General features: G+C 47.4%; 1 protein-coding gene across 2 annotated transcripts in view; it reads left to right on the top strand.

Moving 5' to 3' along the window:
* The first annotated feature begins 10,140 nt into the window (after positions 1–10,140).
* Positions 10,141–18,684, top strand: part of TOX2 (TOX high mobility group box family member 2) — a 158,126-nt gene continuing 149,582 nt past the window's right edge. For both annotated transcript variants that reach the window (XM_050806504.1, XM_050806505.1), the window contains exon 1: positions 10,141–10,288. In XM_050806504.1, coding sequence (XP_050662461.1) covers positions 10,190–10,288 — 99 coding nt within the window. In that variant the 5' untranslated portion in view covers positions 10,141–10,189. The remainder of the gene's footprint in view (positions 10,289–18,684) is intronic.

The following is an 18,684-nucleotide window of genomic DNA, read 5'->3' as shown; positions in this document are numbered from 1 at the left end:
TGCTCAGAGAGGGGGACGTGTGCTCCTTTGTTAGGACGGGCTGAATAGGATGTCCCTGTACCCAGACCTGGTCTCCCGGCTAACAAAGGACCCCTTTATCACCCCGGGCAAAGAGTGCTGCTGAGGTTGCCACAGCAACTCAGGGACACAGACTTAACGTGCAAGTGACATTTCAGATGGTAACCGGGCATGCAAAAATTCAGATTTCTTTATGTAGAGTGGTTTCCTTCTCTGGATATTTTAAAGGAACCACATCGCAAACAAAAGAAAAAAAATAAGTAAACAATAAACACGTGGTCAAACAGCAAACAGAACATTGCAATTCAGCATGCTGGCTCCTCCCCTCCTGATGAAAAAGTTGGGCGAAAAGCCTTGCTGAGGGCATTGTGGGAGGCCCTGGGTGAGCTGAGGGTTTTTCTTATCTGAAAGGCAATCAGACATCATTAAAGAAAGTTAGGGGAAAAAATCATCTGAAATTCCAGTCACTGGACACAGTGTGTTTACCAAACATTGCTACTGGATGATACGCCGCATGCCAGGCTGAGAGCTGGGCTGGGGCATGCAAAGAGACGTCAGGTTCCTGCTGTCCAAGGTGGATGGTAGAGTGCGTCCCATGTAAACGTGATCTCCATACAATGCTGCATTCCCTTTAGTTGAGGTCAAGGCAGAGGAAGTAATCGATGTGGCATGAGCAGAGGTGAGCAGGGAATAGTGGAACTTGGATCTGCCACCAACCCAGTGTTGACACTTTGTTGCTATTCGCTGGATGGAATGAGGGAGACCCTGAGGGAAGGAAGCAAGACAAAGAGGAAGGGCTACCTCTACATTCTTCTATAGTGGAAAGCGTGGTAAATAGCACGATGCAGGCACAAATATTTCCCCAACTGCCACCATAACACACAAGGGATTTTCCCTCCACATTTTATGATGACAGTTTAATAAACAATGTGGAAAGAATACGAGAGCGAACACCTGTAAACCACCACCTGGATTCCACCATTACTTTCCTCTCCTGGTTTTATCACATACTTACTATCCATCTATCTGTTTCTCTATCCATTCATCAAGCTGTCTTCTTTTGGGGGTGCATTTCCAATTGCAGACATCCTTTCACTTCCCCTAAAATACATCAGCATGTGTTTCATCAATTAGAGTGTACTATTTGTTTATAATTTTTTAAATGTGAAATTTACATACAATGCAATGTACAAACCTTAAATGTATATTTTCTGAGTTTTGAGGAATGTGACTGCTTGTGTAACCTAAGCCTTCATCAAGATACAGTATAGTAGGGTTACCTCAGAAAGTTTTCTCATGTTCCTGCCCAGTTAGTTCCTCCACTTACCAACCATTATAGCAAAACTAATGTTCTCATGTTGCTTTCTAGTTTTCATGGTAATTAATTCTTCTGTTCACTTAATCAATTCATTCTTTAGTTACCCAGGGCCTTCACTGTCCCAGGCACTGGGGACATGTCCCCATAGGAGATGGTGTGTAAATGCCCTGGGTTTGAATCTCAGGCCTAGAGTTTTGTAGGGCAAGCCATCTAACCTCTCTGAACTCCACTTTCCTGACCTGTAAACTGGGGACGGTAACATTAGCAACAACCTCACAGTGGGTATATTATGTGAGATGATACATGCCAACCACTTAGCACCTAGTAAGTGCTCAATAAACATATTGTCTTGAGGGAGGCCATAGCTGAATTGTTGTTGTCAGCACTCCAGGACTTTAAAACCCTTTATTTTTCTCATGGCCATTACCTCGACTACTGTCCCTGTCTAATTTTGGCTATTAAAAGCCCTCCTTCTCTGAACGTTTTTGGACAAGGACATTTAGGCTTCTGCAGAACAATTTTCCAAGGCTCAGTAGAGAGTTGGAAGGGAGTGACCAGAGAGTAGTGCATCTTTTATTTTTATGTTCTTGTCTTCATGTGTCCCTTAAAGTCGGCTTGCTTACGAAGCCACCAGCTGTTGGGGAATGGTCATTACCATAAGGGGCTTTGCCAAAGGTCTTCTTCAAGGTGAGAAGTAGCAGCTAATTCTTATCTTTATTTTCCTTTGCCAAAGCCTGTGCTATAACAGATGATAGAAAATAAGGCACCAGAAGGGCATATAGGACCAAAGTGAAGTATTGTCATCCTTAGAAGGGGGAAACATTAGTAGACATTCTCTTGTAAAAATGAAGGAGCCTAAGATCACAAATTCCTGGGTCCAGGCAGCTCACCCTTGCTCAGAGCTGAGCCACTTGAAAATGAGTCCAAAAGCAAGGACAAGAAACAGCCATCTCTTTCACCTGCCTAACTCCTACTCATCCTACAGTGCCCATCTCAGCATCACCTCCCTCAGGAAGTCCTCCTCTGTGTTCCCAATTCACTTTGTACTTAACTCTATTATGTTTATCATACTATACTTAATTGACCACTTACCTGTCTGTCTCCCCATTTCAACTATGAGCACAAATCATATCTCAATCATAGTTTGAATCTCTAGGCATGTGCTAAAAAATATTTTTCTTATATTAATTTAACCAATATTGCCAAATGCTTTCTAAGTACTAGGTGCTTTACATGTATTATCTTTGTTTGCAAAAATGTTAATTTTTCTTCCCAGTTACTATAAAAACTTGGAGAATATAGAAAATAGAAATATAGAATAAAAATGTAGTTTAATGACAGACAAACTTTAAGTATGATTGATTAAGAAGAGAAAGAACATATATAACAGATACAAGAGCATTTCAAAAATCACAAGATAATACTAAAGACATGTTTAACCCAACACGTTTGAAAAGCTAAGTGAAATGAACAATGTTCTAGAAAAGCATACCAACATTTACTAAGAAAAAATGATATGATCATCCAATTATAATTAAAGAAGTATAAAATTTTTTAAGTATAAATTTTTTTTATAATTTAAGAAGTTGAATCAGTTATTAAAATTCTTCTTTCCCATTCATTAGGCAAAATCAGTATAACCTTGACACATAAAGCTTGGCAACAATGGCACAGAATTTTATACTAATTTTGGTTATTAATATAGATGCCAAAAAAAAACCCTAAGTGAAATAACTTCAAATGGAGTTTAGCAGTATATTAGAAAATAAATTATGACTGGAGGTAGTGGCTCATGGCTTTAATCCTAGTCACATGGGAGGCTGAGGCAGAAGGATCACTTGGGCCCAGGAGTTCGAGGCGGCAGTGAGCTATGATCACATCACTGGACTCCAGCCTGGGTGACAGAGTGAGACCCCTGTTTCCAATAATAATAATAAAATTAGAACCAAATAGAAGTCCCAACAATTACCCAAGGTATTTAAGGATGGTTCATTATGAATAATATCTATATATATAGTACATATCATTAATAGGTTAGATGATAAAACCCAGATGGCTATTTCAACAGATGCCAAAAGTAAACCACATTGTAAACTACAATTAATTCATGCCAGAAAAAATATCTTAGTGACTAGGAATAAAAAGAAACTTTATTAATTGATAAAATATATTACCAAAAGCTACAGTAAGTATCTTACTTAATGGCTTAATGGTGGAATATAAGAAGTAGGTTCACTGAAGTAAGGAATATGACAAGAATGCCTGATATCACCACTTCTATTTAACATTGATTCTAGAGGTGCTGGACAATGCAATAAAAAAAGACAAAGAAAGAAGTGGTAAGATTGAAAAGGAAGAACAGAATCGATCACCCCTTCCAGATAACATGACCATCTACACAGAAAGTCAAAGGGAATCTATAGAAAAACAGAGCAAATAGGAGAGTTTTAAATTTTTTCTTGGATACAATATCAACTTTGAAAACTTTAATAGTATTCCTGTCTGTCTATCTGAATTAAAATAACTTTTAATAAAAAATTTAATTCTCCCCAAGTTAATTGAATAATTAAATGTAATTTCAAGTAAAATACTAATGGGGTTTTCTTTTTACCTTAATCTGAAATTTGTATGACAGATCAGAAAGATGCAGTGAGGTGCAGTAGTTATGAGTGTGAATTTGGGAGCAAAACTGGCTAGTTGCACATCCTGGCTACAACTTGTTCTAATGGCAGGTAAGTTACTTGGCCTCTCTGTGCCTCAGTTTCCTCAGTTATAAGATAGGGACTACCTACCTCATGAGATTGTTGGCTAAGGGAGTTGAGCAGAGTCCAGGACTTGCATTCAGAGTCTTTCACATCTCATCTGGTATTCTTATATACAGGTGCCAGAGTAAGTCACTTTGTGCCAAAGTCTGTCACACACATGTTGGTCCATTAGATCTTTTGTCCAGCAGACACTTTGAGTGCAAATTATGGGCTTCTTTGGCTCATTGTCAGAAATAATGGACAAGTTGTCATGCTGTTGGCCAGAGGGCACCATGGCCAGGGCTCTAGGAATGCCAACTGCTGCCTCAGACAATAGCTACCCACCAACCAAGTTCCTGAAGGAGAAGTGTATAGCTTGTACCCACCTCTTTGCTTAAGGGCTTTCTCTGGTTGCCACAGCCCTGTTGTGCCTCTCAGTCTGAGCTGCCCGGAATGAATGCCCCAGACAGTAGGCTTTAACCAAGTGTGTTAAGAGAGTTGGTGGGTAAAGACCCCAATTCCTTGTTCTTTAAGGGGATAACTCTGAGTATGTGCTCTACACTATTTCCAGAATTCCCCAGTGGAGTTAGGCTCTAGTCACTCACAGTAGTAATTTGTTGGATCATATGCCCTTTCTTGACTGTCTTCCTTTTTTGTCTCACTTTCCCACACCACTACCTGTGTGTCCTGGAATTGCTCTCCCATAAACTACTTGCACCAGAATCTGTGTCTCAGGATCTGCTTTTGACCTCAACTAAGAGAAGTTGAGCTTTTGAAGTGAGGTTTTCCCAGTGGACTTCCATTTTCTGCACCTCAATCCAGCTTAACATATTCCACCACATGTATGCTGGCTACTGGGAAGGAGGGGACAGAGACAGATGTAGCTAGGGCCTCACCGGAGGGCTGAATTGTGACTTCCCTCACTGGCAAACATGGCCCATCTGTGAACTGGAATCTGAACAATTAAATTCTTCATGCGTGTGTGAGTGTGTGTGTGTGTGTGTGTGTGTGTAGGAAGGGGTGTGTCTGTATGTGTGTATCTAGGAAGGTCTCCCCAGAGGTGGGCATGAAGCATCCAGGATTTGTTAGCCCCTGTGCTAGTCACTGGTGACACTGAGATGAGTGAGCTATGGTCTTTGCCTTGGAGAAACTCATTGGGCAAATGTGATGTTGCAGTTCTTTGAGATTCACACTAGTAGTCCTGTGTGCAGATGGTTATTGGAGCAGCGAATTGGAGCACTAAGTTGGAGTCTTAGAGAAGTCTTAACCAAACAAATGCTACTTGAATTCAGTCTTAAAAAATGAGTTGACATTTGTTAGGATTTTTATGGCTCAGAGAATAGGATTAAATATGCTCAGGCCCTTAAAGCTTCCACCTGTAAGTGACACACACCACTTATGTTCATGTTCCATTAGCTAAAGTGTCACAGGGTCACACCTAAGTTCAAGTCTACCATGTGCCTATAAGGAGAAAGAGGAAGAAGATTCATTACTAGATCTAAGTGCTCCCACAATTGGGTATTTAGTTCCTCTGCCATAGTTGTTTTTTAGGGATTAGTCATTTTGATTTAAAGCCAAGACATCCCCTAGGTAAAGGAGCAATAGGTGGAGCAGGACTCATTTCCCTCTTGGATCCCATGGGTAAGTGGACACATCTTGTATTAACCATGTCTTATTTTCTGTATTCTGATACTTTGACATCTGGGGTCTTGCAGACCCTGGAGGGACTGCCCCTTCTAGGGTTAGTCAATACCTAGAAATAGGAAACAACTCACCTGTGAGCCCATGAGCATAATTTTCAGATGCAAAGCAATACAGAGCATACACCTCCAACCACCTGTATTATTGGGCTCTCACACTCCCACTCACTATCTACCTGCCCCAATTACTCCAGGGCCAGTACCAGACAACTAGGGACAGCCCCTATGCCCCAGAGCTGCTGAAATTATTCAAACATGCCAATCGTAAACCTGCTGACCCTGCCTTGTCTGCTCCTTCCTGCAGAAACCACAGAAAAGGCTCTTACCCACAGTTCCTTCTCCCTCTGCCTCCTGACTGACCTGGTGCTTCCCCAGTGGCCCCCAATGGCATGGCATGTCCCCTTCTCCTGACACCTGGGAGTATCAAACTATCTTTTCCATGGCAATCATCTCCTGATGTGTTGTCCTTACCATACCTCAAGGTTAATAAAACATATTAAAACCCATATATATTTTGATATCTCAGCTATTTATGATATCAGAACTGAGAGCTGGAAGATGAACAAACAAATACTCTGAGTCTCCAGACTGGACCAGTTGGGCTACTGGCTGAGATCTGAGGTTCCTCTCTCACAGATATTTCTTTGCAATCAAAGGGAAGAGAGGAGAACTGAAGCGCCACTCCCATCTTCAAGACAACAGATGAGGCTGTGGTGTTTCTTTGGGGGAACTGAGTCATCAGCTTCCTGTCTGATCAACTGCCAACATGAAGTGGCAAGATCAAGCTTTGGGGCCTTATTGGATTTTGCTGCTGGACTTCTCAGATATCTCCTTGGTGCTGGCTCCCTCCCCAGGGAAGGAAGTGGATATAGGTGACTGGCAGGGTTTATGGTTGCTGCTGCTGGCAGACTCCAGAGAAGTCAAATAGCTGCCTGTAGCTGACCCATTGCACATGCATCTTCAAACTCTGGTGGACATTGTTCTACACCTCTGGCCAGAGTTAGTGGGACTAACACTGTGGAAATAGGGGCAGTAGGAAGTGCTCCAGGTGGAATTTCCAGACTTAGGTGTAGTCCTGGCTCTACTATTAACTGTCATGACGTGCATTCCTCACTGGCTCTCAATCTTCTCATCTGTAAAATGACCACAGCAGTCTTATTTCCTGACCCAGAGTATTTCTGTGAAGACTGATTTCCCCAACCTGCAACAGAGGTATCTGTAAAAAAAACTGGATCACAAGACCAGGAGATCAAGACCATCATGGCCAACATGGTGAAACCCTGTCTCTACTAAAAATACAAAAATTAGCTGGGCATGGTGGCATGCACCTGTAATCCCAGCTACTCGGGAGGGTGAGGCAGGAGAATCGCTTGAACCAGGGAATGGGAGGTTGCAGTGAGCCAATATCTCACCACTGCACTCCAGCCTGGTGACAGAGTGAGACTCTATCTCAAAACAACAACAACAACAACAAAAAAGCAAAATTAAACAAACAAAACATAAAACTACAGCAAGCATTATAACTAATGGTGAAATGTTGATATCTTTCCTTTGGAGATCAGGAATGGGACAAGAGTGTCTGCTACTATTACTTCTTTCCAAAATTATATTGGTGATATTAGCCAGTGCAACAAGGCAAGAAAAAGAAACAAAACTTCTAAGAATTGAAAAGAAAAAACTAAAACTCTCATTTTTACAGATGAGATAGAAAATGTTTTTTTTTTAAGCCAAAGAGTCTGCAGATGAATTACTAGAATTAATAAATGAGTTTGGCAATGTTGCTGGATACAAGGTCATTATATAAAAATCTATTTATATTATGTTTCAGACCTATATTGCTAAGTAACAAATCACTCCAAAACTTTGTGGCTTAAAATAACAATAATCATTTATTACCGCTCATGGTTTCTGTGCATTTTGGATTCAAGAAGGGCTCATCTGCACAGTTCAGCATTTTTCATGTGGGTGCAGGCAGATAACAGATAGAACAGGAACAGTACGAGCTGGCACAGCTGGGGACTGGCTAGGAATCCCTCTTTACTTAGTATCAGGGTCTCTGCATATGATTTTTTCTGTGTGGGTTAGTTTGGGCTTCTTCAATGCATGGCAGCCTAAGAGTTCTTATATGATGGCTTAGTGTTCCAAAGATAAAAGTCCTGAGAGAGGTAGCCAGGTAGAAGCCCTGTTAACTTTTATGATCTAGCTAGCCTCAGAAGTCACATAGATTCACTTCTGTCACATTCTTTTTGTTAAAACCCATTCACTAAGACTAACCCTTTCCCAAGGGGAAGAGTGTTAGACTCTACTTCTTGGGAAGGTTGTAAAAGAACTTGTGGACTTATTGTAAAACAACAACCCTGTACTGACAACAAACAGAAAATAAAGAAGCCATTCATAATAGCAACAAAAAATACCTAGGGCTAAATCTAATAAAAGATGTGCAAGGTCTCCACACAGAAAACTACAAAACATTACTGAGATAACTTTTTTTAAAACTCCAAATAAATGAAGGGACATACCATGTTCATGGATAAGAAGTTTTACTATTGAAAATGTTAATTTTATTCCAATTGATCTAAAGGTTCAAAGTGATACCAATTGAAATCCCAGCAAGATTGTGTCAGTGTGTTTGTATGTATGTATATAAGTAGGTACGCTGATTCCAAAATTTCTGTGAAAGTATAAACATCAAGAATAGCCAACACAGTCTTAAAGAACAAAGTGGGTAGACTTATTTCATGGAACATTTAGACTTATAAGGCCACAGTAATCCAGACATTGTGATAATGGCATAGGGAGAGAAAAATAGGCTAACAGAACAGAACAGAGAATTCAGGAACAGTCTCATGCACATATAGACTACTTGATTTATGACAATGTTAGCACTGCAGAAGAGTATGTGTGTGTGTGGGTTTGGGGGGGTGGGTGGTGGTGATCTTTTCAATAAAGAGTGCTGGTCATTTGGCTATTCAGATGAAAAAAATGGAGACAGGACAATGGAAAATTTTTTCTGATGAGGTGTGGCATTGTATTTCTAGAAACAATGCTGAAATTTATTTGGAAGTTCTTTCCTTTCTGAGCTATAATTTCTCTCTGTTGTTCCCAAGCCTTCAGTGAATGTCTGTTTCCCACACCTATCTTTTGTTAATGCATCTTTCTTATGGTCCTAGTTCTAGGCCAGGACCAACAAAGCCCAAGCAGCAGTTGAGAACTAAGTTCTAAGCTAGCTCCTGAGTGGGCAGGAAGCTCAAGTCCTTTTCTCCCAGTGGCATCCTATATCCTGATGCCACACAAGAATGCCATTCTGGCTGACTTCTGTTTCCTGGCCCCTCCCAGTCAGACATACCTGGAGCAGTCAGTGAGCAGTGAGATTGCTAGTGGAGATTGCTAGTGTAGACAATTCTTGCATGAAAAGGGGGATGGGGTGCAACAGTCTAGCAACCAGCAAGTGATATCAAGAACTAGAGGGTTTTTTTTTGGTTGGGGAGGATCCCCGTTTCACAGTCACCTTTCTGACCCACCATCACAGTCATCCCATTCCAATCTCATTTTCTTCCTTTCCTCACTCCAAGAGACCGTGACTGCAGGCAGATCCTAGACCCCTCTTCAGAGCTTCCGGCTCTAGGCATTACTACGGCCCTCCCCTCCCTATCATTAAAAGGGGTGGGGTCCTTCTGCCTTCTCCAAGTGGTTTCAGTTCTGGATCCTTTGGGAGCAATGGAGCCCACCCTCCTGGAGCTCCATTACTGGTGCTGCAAGTCTTTGACTCAGTTTCCCCATATGTGAGTGAGAGTTTAAGCGCGGCAATTTCCGGGGGGGGGGGTGGCTCTCAAACTGACTCAGATCAGTGAGATGAGGAGGGGGCGGGCATCCTAAGAGCATCCTCCAGCGCTGGCTCGCGTCCCCCGGGGAAGGCAGCACCCATCTCCAAAGTGGTCCTGTCACCACCTTCCTCTTCTCCCCCGGCACCCACGCCGCGGGGCGGGGGCTAGCGCCGCCTCAAATATTTAGGGCAAGGGAGTGTCCCACTTCTGGGGAGGGGTGTCGTTCGGGCTTCTCTCTCTCCTCACCGTGGGTGGCGAAGGGCGGGACGAAAAAGCGCCGTCTGGACAGGCGCGCCCACTCAGGGATGCAGGGCCGGGCGGGGGACCCAGCGGCGACCCAGCCCGTAGGACGGACCTCCCCGCCCCGGCCTGCGCCCCGGGGCCCCCGGGCCCCCGGCCCTAGGCAGCGCCCGAGGCCGGAACAATAGCGCGCGCGGGCGGGGCGGGGGCGGGGGCGGGGCGGTCCTCCGGGCACCGCCCCCGGCCCGCCCCCCGCGCTCGCAGTCCCGCTCGCACACTGGCTCCCACCCGCCGCCCGCCCAGGCACTGCCCGCGGGAGCCGCCGCCGCCGCCGCCGCGCCCGCCATGGACGTCCGCCTGTACCCCTCGGCGCCCGCGGTGGGCGCGCGGCCCGGGGCCGAGCCGGCCGGCCTGGCGCACCTGGACTATTACCACGGCGGCAAGGTAGGCGGGGGCGGGCGGGGGTCCCCGGCGGGCGGGGCCGGAGTCACCTGGCAGCTCGGGACTTGGGCGCTCTAGGGGTCCCACGGGGCCGCGCACATCAGCCCCGCCGACGGGCACGGGCGGCTCACATCGATCCCCTCGCGGCCAAGCTCACGCCCTGAGTTGTTGGGATCGCTGGCAGAAGTCATCCCGACAGCCACCCGTGCGACGACACAGTGGCCCCTCACTCACGTCCCACTGACAGCCTCGCAGTCATTCACAAGCTGACACAGTGGCCCACGGCCACACGCAGTCGCCAGGCAATGCTCACACGGTCCCGCCGTCCCACGCAAGTCACCCTGACAGTCACTTATACACAACGACACCCAACCACTCACCCGCAAACAGTCTTACCGCCACAGACGAGTCACCCACAGACGCTCCGATGCCCCACACACCGTGACATGCCCTCACCCGCTGTCACACTCAGGCACAACGGGGGACAGTCACACAAAGAAGTCGCTCGACAGTCACACGCTCGCAGCCACAACGCCTCACCCAGGCGCACGCTGTCACACACAGCCACCCCGCTGGACGGTGAGCCTCAGACACAGATGGTCCTGATGGCCACACAGTCACACGCGGTCACACCCAGGGACGGCCACACCTCGGTCATCCACAGTCGCGCGTCGAGGTTTAACTTCTCAGCGCCGCTGCACACTAATTGGGCAGTTTACTAATTGGCAGTCACTGCCCGGCGGGGCCTCGGATTCCGAGTAGGCGGCGGCCAATCGAGGCCTGTCCCCTCCCGGGAACGGTGAGCCGGCGTCCCTCCAGGCTGGGGCTGTAGTGCGGGACACCCTCCCTCCTCCATGTTTCCAGGATCTCCTCCCCCTACCCGAGCCAGGTCCCCGCTGCGCTGCGCCGGGCGCGTTCCCAGCGATGGAGGCTTGCGTGCCTGGAACCCCGAACCCGAGGCGTCAGGTCCCACTGCCCCGCCTGGCCCAGCCCGGATGGGCTGGGTGCCTCTGTGCAGTCCGCGTCCCCTTCGGTCGCCGGGGAGGGAACTTTCAAACTTAGTTAGGAAGCCACACTGTCCGCGCGTCCGCCAGTAGGTGCGTGGGTCCCGGGCCGGCTGGAGCCAAGCGCGGCTTTTCGTCACTCGGAGCCCGGATTGAACAGCGCGCGTGGGTTTCCCGTGGCCCCAGAGCAGACGCGCGGGCTCCGTGGCGATGCGGGGTGAGTGCGCGTCCAGTGGCTGGATCGGCGCCCCCCAGGGTCTCTCCCCAACCTCGCAGGCTTTTCGTCAGGCCCCTGGTAGTGGGGATGCGGCAGGAGGGGGGCGTCCTGGCGCGGATCCGGGGGCCTCCCCGGCTGGGCCTCCCGGAGTGCGCCCTCAGGCCCTAGGGGAGCGGCTTCTGGCAGAGCCTCCCCGCAATTCGCCAGGGGCGGGAAGAGTCCAGGCCACTAGGGTCTGTGCGATGTGGGGCGGTGGTGGGCGACAAATGAGGTCTCGCGAAGAGTGGGGGTGGTTCTCTTTTGTCCAGTGACCTGCAAAGTTAGAAGCCGAAGAGGGGGGATGGTAGCCTCAGGAGAAGGCCTGGAGCTGCCTCCAGTCTGATGGAGGAGAAATAGATTAAAAGTAGCAAGTGGAGTTTTCAGGGAGGAGAAGGTTGGGTGTGGGGGCAGCTGGTCTGTCTTCTGCCCTTGGCTCTGTTATTTTTCCAAACGTGAAGTTGGCGAGGTAGGTTACAGCCTCTGGTTTGCGGGTGTGGGTGGGCTGGGCATTTGTGCCTCAAAGTCTGAGTGGGTAGGGGCTTAGCCTGGAGCGCTGTGTTTGAGGGTGGTGTTTCTATAAATCTCGCCAGGGTGGGGCTGTCCCAAATAGGGGCCTTTTGAGGCAGGACTCAGCCGAGGCCCCTGTTTTATTACGATGCTCTGTAAACCTCTGACTCAGCACCAGAACCTGTGCAAATCTCGCCGGGAAGGGCCGGCAGGGAGGGAATGAGAAGCCAGCGATTCTGGTTTCTTTCTGTGTGCGATGTAGGACCCCTGGCCCATAGCTGAGGATGTGTCTAGAGTAGGGCGGGGCAGGGATGGGGGTGGGGATGCAGCTGAGCCACTGAATAGGTGAAAGGAAGGTCTGAGTTTGCACTGGGATGTGAAACCTGCTACTCAGTCCTTCAGGCTAGAGCAGGGTGAGGTGGGAGGGGAGAGGTCACCATACTCAGCTAGGGGCTAGAGGTGTTTTGGTAAGGGATTCCCTAGTGGGCATGGCCTTAGTGGTGGTGCTTGGCGGGTAGGACCAGGCGGTGACCGGGAACTCCCCTTTTCTGGCTCAAGAAGTGGATGGGAAGGGGTTGGGGAGAGAAATGCCCAAGCTCCACCTTTACACTAGTCACTATCAAAGCTGGAGGGGACACTGAGGCTCAGGGCGCAGTAGTGACCACACTTGGGGCCTGCAGGCCTGGCTGCATCCACACATTGTGGGGTGGACACACCCACACATGGGGGGGCTCTGTCCCTGGAGCCCAGATGAGGCTCGTTGCACAGGGAGCCAGGCTTTATATACATAAGGGCAAGCATTTGCCCAAGCGATGCCCCACAACTATGGGGCAGTTGACCTGGAAGGGCTCTTGGCGACCGTCCCCTTGGCGACCATCCCCTTGGCGACTGTCCCCTTAGCGATCCTCTACACAGAGATTCCCATCCTCTTTAAACCAAAGTCACGAACATTGGTTGTTCTTTTGGTATCTTTTGTTTGAGAAAATACACACTAATGAAAAGCTGTTATGGTTTTATTTTTGCTTTGAAATAGATGTGTATTTTATTAATCACAATATTAGCATGCAGTAGAAAAACAGCTTACCAGGTATGAATAAGACTCATTACTATTTAATGTAATAAAGGTGCTTTTTGAGCACAGGGATTTGTGACCCCATGGCTCCCATAATCTGTGGCTCCATGCTGGGAATCATTGGTCTCCTCCTTCTTTGCATTACAGAAGGGGAAACTGAGTCACAGAGGAGTGTACTCACAGATTACACAGCAAGTAAGGAGCAAAGATGAGGCCTGAGCCCAGGGTTGACTCCCAGCAGGACACTTGTTTGGCTTTTTTGCAAGTCTCTGTCACGGTTTAGGGGTTTAGAGCCTGTAACATCTTTCTTAGGGTAACTATGAACTCCTGGTTCAGATTTTGGCAAGGCATCTTACCAGGCTGGGGGACAGCTGGGGGATCCCTGCTCAACTATGGCAAACTAATGTAAACTGGCCATTGGAGCTGGGCAAGCCTGGGTTCAAATGTCCGTTTGTTGCTTAGTGACCTAGGGCAAATGATTTTTAGCTCATTTTTTACTGAGATATGATTTACATACAATAACATGAAGATTTTAAGTGTACAGTTCCGTGAGTTTTGACAAATATTAACACTCATGTAACCAACATCCCAGTCCAGATAGAAAAAGAACATTTCTGTCATCCCAGAAAGTTCCCTCACATCCCTTTGTAGTCAGCACGCCCTATGCCCACCTCCAGAGGCCACTACTAACCTGATTTCTGTTACCAATGCTTCCTTTAAGTTCAATTTAGGTATATTAACCATGTTTAAGTTCTAGAACTTGATATGCAGCATAAACATTTGTGTGTCTGTCTTCTTTTTGCTCAATATAATGTCTTCAACATTCATCCAGGTTGTTGCATATATCCATAGTTTGTTCCATTTAATTGCTGAGTAATATTATATTGTATACATATAATACAATTGGTTTATCCGTTCACTTGCAGGTGGACATTTGGGTTTGTTTCTAAGTTGGAGCTATTATAAGTAAAGCTGCTGTGAACATTCTTATGCAAGTCTTTTTGTGGGCGGGGAAAATCATTTAATATCTCTGAGTCTTGGTGTTCTCTCAAAGACAACATTGCCTACCTCTGAGTTTCAGGAAGGTTAAGTGAGGTGATACAGGTTAGGACAGTTCTTGGCACATACCAGCTACTAATTAGATAACAGTTTCAACCATCTGGGGCCATTCCAGGAAGAGGCTTAGCATCTCTGTTCCAGCATCCTTCATCCCTGGACTGAAGGGATGAAGGCCTTCATCAAGGCCAACCTGGGTGCCATCTTCCCCATGTGGTGCTTCACAGCCAGCAAACTTCTCTTTCCTTCCAGGCTTCCCCAAGAACTGGTACCGCATAGGATGTGGCATGTTCTGCCATCCATCATTCTACCAGCAATATTTATTGAGCACTTCTTGGTGCTAGGCACTGTGCAAGGCAACTGATGCTGCAGCAGTGAACAAAAGTCACTCAAATCACTGCCCTCTGGAGCTTATCTATCAGTGTGGGAAGTCATAAATATATAGGTGAAATATATGCTATCATGATTGTTTGGAATATGACTTTTGGAGAAAAATGGAACAGGAAAGAGAGTTGGGGGTCCCAAGGCCTGGGGCTGGTTTGTGATTTTAAATAGGGAAGTTGAGGAAGGCCTTGTGGTCTAGAATAGTGTTTCTCAAATCTATGTACACATGAGGAATCATCTGGCAAGATTTTTTTCAATATTTTATTTTATTTTAAGTTCCCGGATACATGTGCAGGATGTGCAGGTTTGTTACATAGGTAAACGTGTGCCATGGTGGTTTGCTGCACCTATCAACCCATCACCTAGGTGTTAAGCCCTGCATGCATTAGCTATTTATCCTGATGCTCTCCCTCCCTCCCTCCCTCCCCCATCCCCTTGACAGGCCCCAGTGTGTGTTGTTCCCCTCCCTGTGGCCCTGTGTTCTCATTGTTCAGCTCCCACTTATAAGTGAGAACATGCGGTGTTTGGTTTTCTGTTCCTATGTCAGTTTGCTGAGGATAATGGCTTCCAGCTCTATCTGTGCCCCTGCAAAGGACATGATCTTGTTCCTTTTTATGGCCGCATAATATTCCGTGGTGTATATGTACCGCATTCTCTTTATCCAGGTTAACACTGATGGGCATTTGGGTTGATTCCGTGTCTTTTGTCTGGCAAAATTTTAAAAACAGATTCTTGGGCTCCACCCCCAGAGATTCGATTCAGTTGGTCTGGCATGGGGTCCTAGGAATTGGCATGTCTAGTGAGCTACCCAGGTGATGTTACTGCCCATCCAAGGACCACACTTTGTGTAGCAGTTGTTTGGTTGTTTGTGTACAGGCTTTTGTGGGCTCCTGGCAGGCAGGAATTCTGCCCAGCACCTGGCATGGTGCCTGACTCATAATTGCTCAGTAAATATGTGCTGGTGGGTGAAGGATTCAGCTTCCCACCCACACAGCCCTGGACACAGCATCCTGTAAGGATGAGATCTGGACGAGCTTGGTTAGTGAACGATTGGAGGCCCTTTTTGACAAAAATTCATGAAGTGGGGTTCAACTACGGACTTGATCTGGACTTGACCTGCGTGAGGCCTGCCCAGCATCCTTGGTGGGTGAGATTCCGCAGCTCCTTTCTTCAGGGGCACAGGTGGCTGCTAGGGAGTCCCATGGAAGGTACCCTGGGATGGGTGGGCTTAGAGCTGAGATGGCTGGTCCCAGGAAACGCTAGATGGATGTCTGCATCTCTGCTAAGAAGCTCTCATTTACTTTCCATCTAAACATGTTCCCTGTAGCTCCTTCCCCAACCTGTGCTGGAGGCTCCTCCAGGAAGGACCCCAGGACTTTTGCATGGTAGGACCAGCAGCCCAAGCCTGGCACTGCTGCCCCCAATCTGCTGGGTGACTTTGAGCCTGTCAGTGCCCTTCTTTGGGCCTCTGTTTCCCTGTGTGCAAAGGGAAGGCAAATCGGTGACCCTCAGCCTAGAGGGATGGTGTGGGGGTGGAAATATAGTGAAATAAAGGCTGAGAACGTCCTTTCTAACTGTGGAGGGTGCACTGGGAGGGAATGCTGGTGGGAATGGTGCTTTTTGAGGAGATGGGCCTGCTATCCTTGAGAGGACAGGAACCACTGTGTCTGCCTTTACTTTTGTATTCCCAGTGCTAGCCTGACACATAGATGCTCAGCAAATATTTGTAGAATGAATGAATGAATCTAGGGCTTGCCAGTTGTAACCTGTGGCTTGAGGAACTTAGCATCTGTCTGGCTGTTGTCATCTGAAGACTTTGTGGGGCACAAGGAGTCCAGGTCAGGACAGGGCAGAGGCGCAGAGTCTTTGGCTGACCTTCCATTCCTAGAGGAGCTTTCCAAAGTGGGCTCAGAGGACAGAGCCTGGCAAACAGAGCAGCCTGTAGACGGAAAGAGGAGCTGAGCCTGCATGAAGGGCAAGGTCCTGTGCCTCCCCCTTGGTCCAGGGATCCCCCTGCTGTGTGGCTTCTTGCCCCATGTGATTCTGTAGGGCAATCTATTTTGCTTCTCTGATTTCCTGGAGTTGGTCTCAGGATATGAAGGCAGCATGGTTTGTGGAACCTGGCAGGCTTGGATTTGAACACTGCCTTCACCACTATCAGGGCGGGCAAGTTATTTAACCTCCCTGGACTCAGTCTCCTCATCTGTAAAATGGGGACATTGACATCTCCCCTTCGGAGCTAGAGGGTTGGAGATCACGTGTGTGTAGCACTTGGCCCCAGCAGGAAATGCTTTCATTTTCATCTACAAAGAGCAGCCCAACTGAAAGTTAAAATGCGAGAGGAACTTGCTTTTCTGCACCAGCTGCTGGAGGATGCCCCACAGCTGCCCCGCCATGTTCTTCTTCTTCTTTTTTTTCTAGAGACACAGTCTTGCTCTGTTGCCCAGGCTGGAGTGCAGTGGTACAATCATAGCTCAGTGCAGGCTCAAACTCCTGGGCTCAAATGATCCTTCTGCTTTGGCCTCCCGAAGTGCTGGGACTGCAGGCATGAGCCACCATTTCTGGCCCTGGGCTGCTGGCAGTCCCAACATCGGATGCTTCCCTGTCTTGGTCCCTAGACCTGATTTTCCTGAGCCTCTGGGTTGAAGGAGTGTCTTATTGAAGTGTCCGGAATTATGAATCGGGAGAGAGCTGCTCATTTCCTTCACCTTCTGTTACCTTCTTGAATCTGTGTAGCAGACAAAGTGGGTTTTGGAGGCAGAGAAATTGGTTCAAATCACAGCTGCACCATCCACGGGCTTGGGCAGGTGACCTTATACACATCGCTTAGCTGCTCAGGTCTCAGTTTTCTTATCTGTACAAGGGGACAGAAATGCCTGCCTTCTGTTGTTGCTGTGAAGATCAGATTAAAGTAATCGGTGTGGAAGTTCTGTCTAACCTAGAGTGCTGTTTCCCAGCCTCCGCGCTACTGACATTTTGGACCTAATAACTCTTCGTTGTGGGAGTTGTTGCATGCATTGTAGAACGTTTAGCCGTATCCCCGGGCCCTACCGAGTCGATGCCAAGAGCATCCCCCTTCCCCGAGTCGTGACAACAAAAATGTCTCCAGACTTTGCCTCTGGTTGAGGACCAGTGATGTGGGAAGAAAGTGTAGCACAGGTAAACTAGAAGTTAGTGGTGAAGGGAATTGCGGCGCCGCCGCAGGGCCCGTCCTCTCTGGCCAGGGCTTCAGTCCACTGTCTCCCTTCAGTAATCCTATATCCAAGGAGTTGACAGTCATCTTATTTACATGGATTCAGACCTACAGGGTGATTTTTCAGCATGGTTTGGGAGCAACAGTAAAAACATATGGTAAGTGATTATTAACCTAATGAGTTGTGATAAATTTTAATTTTATATCTTAGTGAAACGATGTTGTATGACACAGGATAATACATTTTGATCAATTTCCCTGATATTTAAAACTTGCTACTGTACAGTTGCTAATTCTGGTGCCTGCTGGCATGAGCAACCTGATTGTGGTTTTTCAATATTTAATGGCCTGTTTACTGCTGGGTTTCTCAGATGTTCAACAGGTTTTTATTGAGTGCCTACTGGGTGCTGGGGATTCAGCGCTGTCATGGAGGCTCAGTGACTCCATAGAAAAGTTTTATTTACTGGGTGAATGGCTATGTGGATTTATGATCAATTGGCTCAAAATGCAGAGTAATGATTAAATATAAAATTGGCTGAGCAGTGCCAATGCCAGGAGTGTGGGATGGTTTCACAACGGCAGAGTCTTACAGGAATGCCAGGTGGGCTAGCTGGGGGCATGTAGAGTGGTAGGGGGTGTTCCAGGCAGAGGGAGCAGCCATTGCAGGGGTGGTTTGGGGATACTGTAAGCCTAAGGAGGGGAAACCTGCCTGTGTGGGAGTTGGGACATCAGCAGAGATGGTTATGAAGAGCCTTGCACCCCAGCCTGTGGGGCTTTAAGTAGAGGAGTGTGCCTGGAACCAGGGGTGCAGTGCAAAAGTATGGAATGCATCACGCTGCTGGATTCTGACCGTCCTCAACGACTGTCTCTTGGTCTTCTGCTGGTGGGAAAGTCTAATGACTTGCATTTGATTTCCCCCAGTAGCCT

This window comes from Macaca thibetana, chromosome 10 (genome assembly GCF_024542745.1).
Source record: "Macaca thibetana thibetana isolate TM-01 chromosome 10, ASM2454274v1, whole genome shotgun sequence".
Taxonomy (NCBI): domain Eukaryota; kingdom Metazoa; phylum Chordata; class Mammalia; order Primates; family Cercopithecidae; genus Macaca; species Macaca thibetana.
This window is presented reverse-complemented; position numbering and strand designations above follow the sequence as displayed.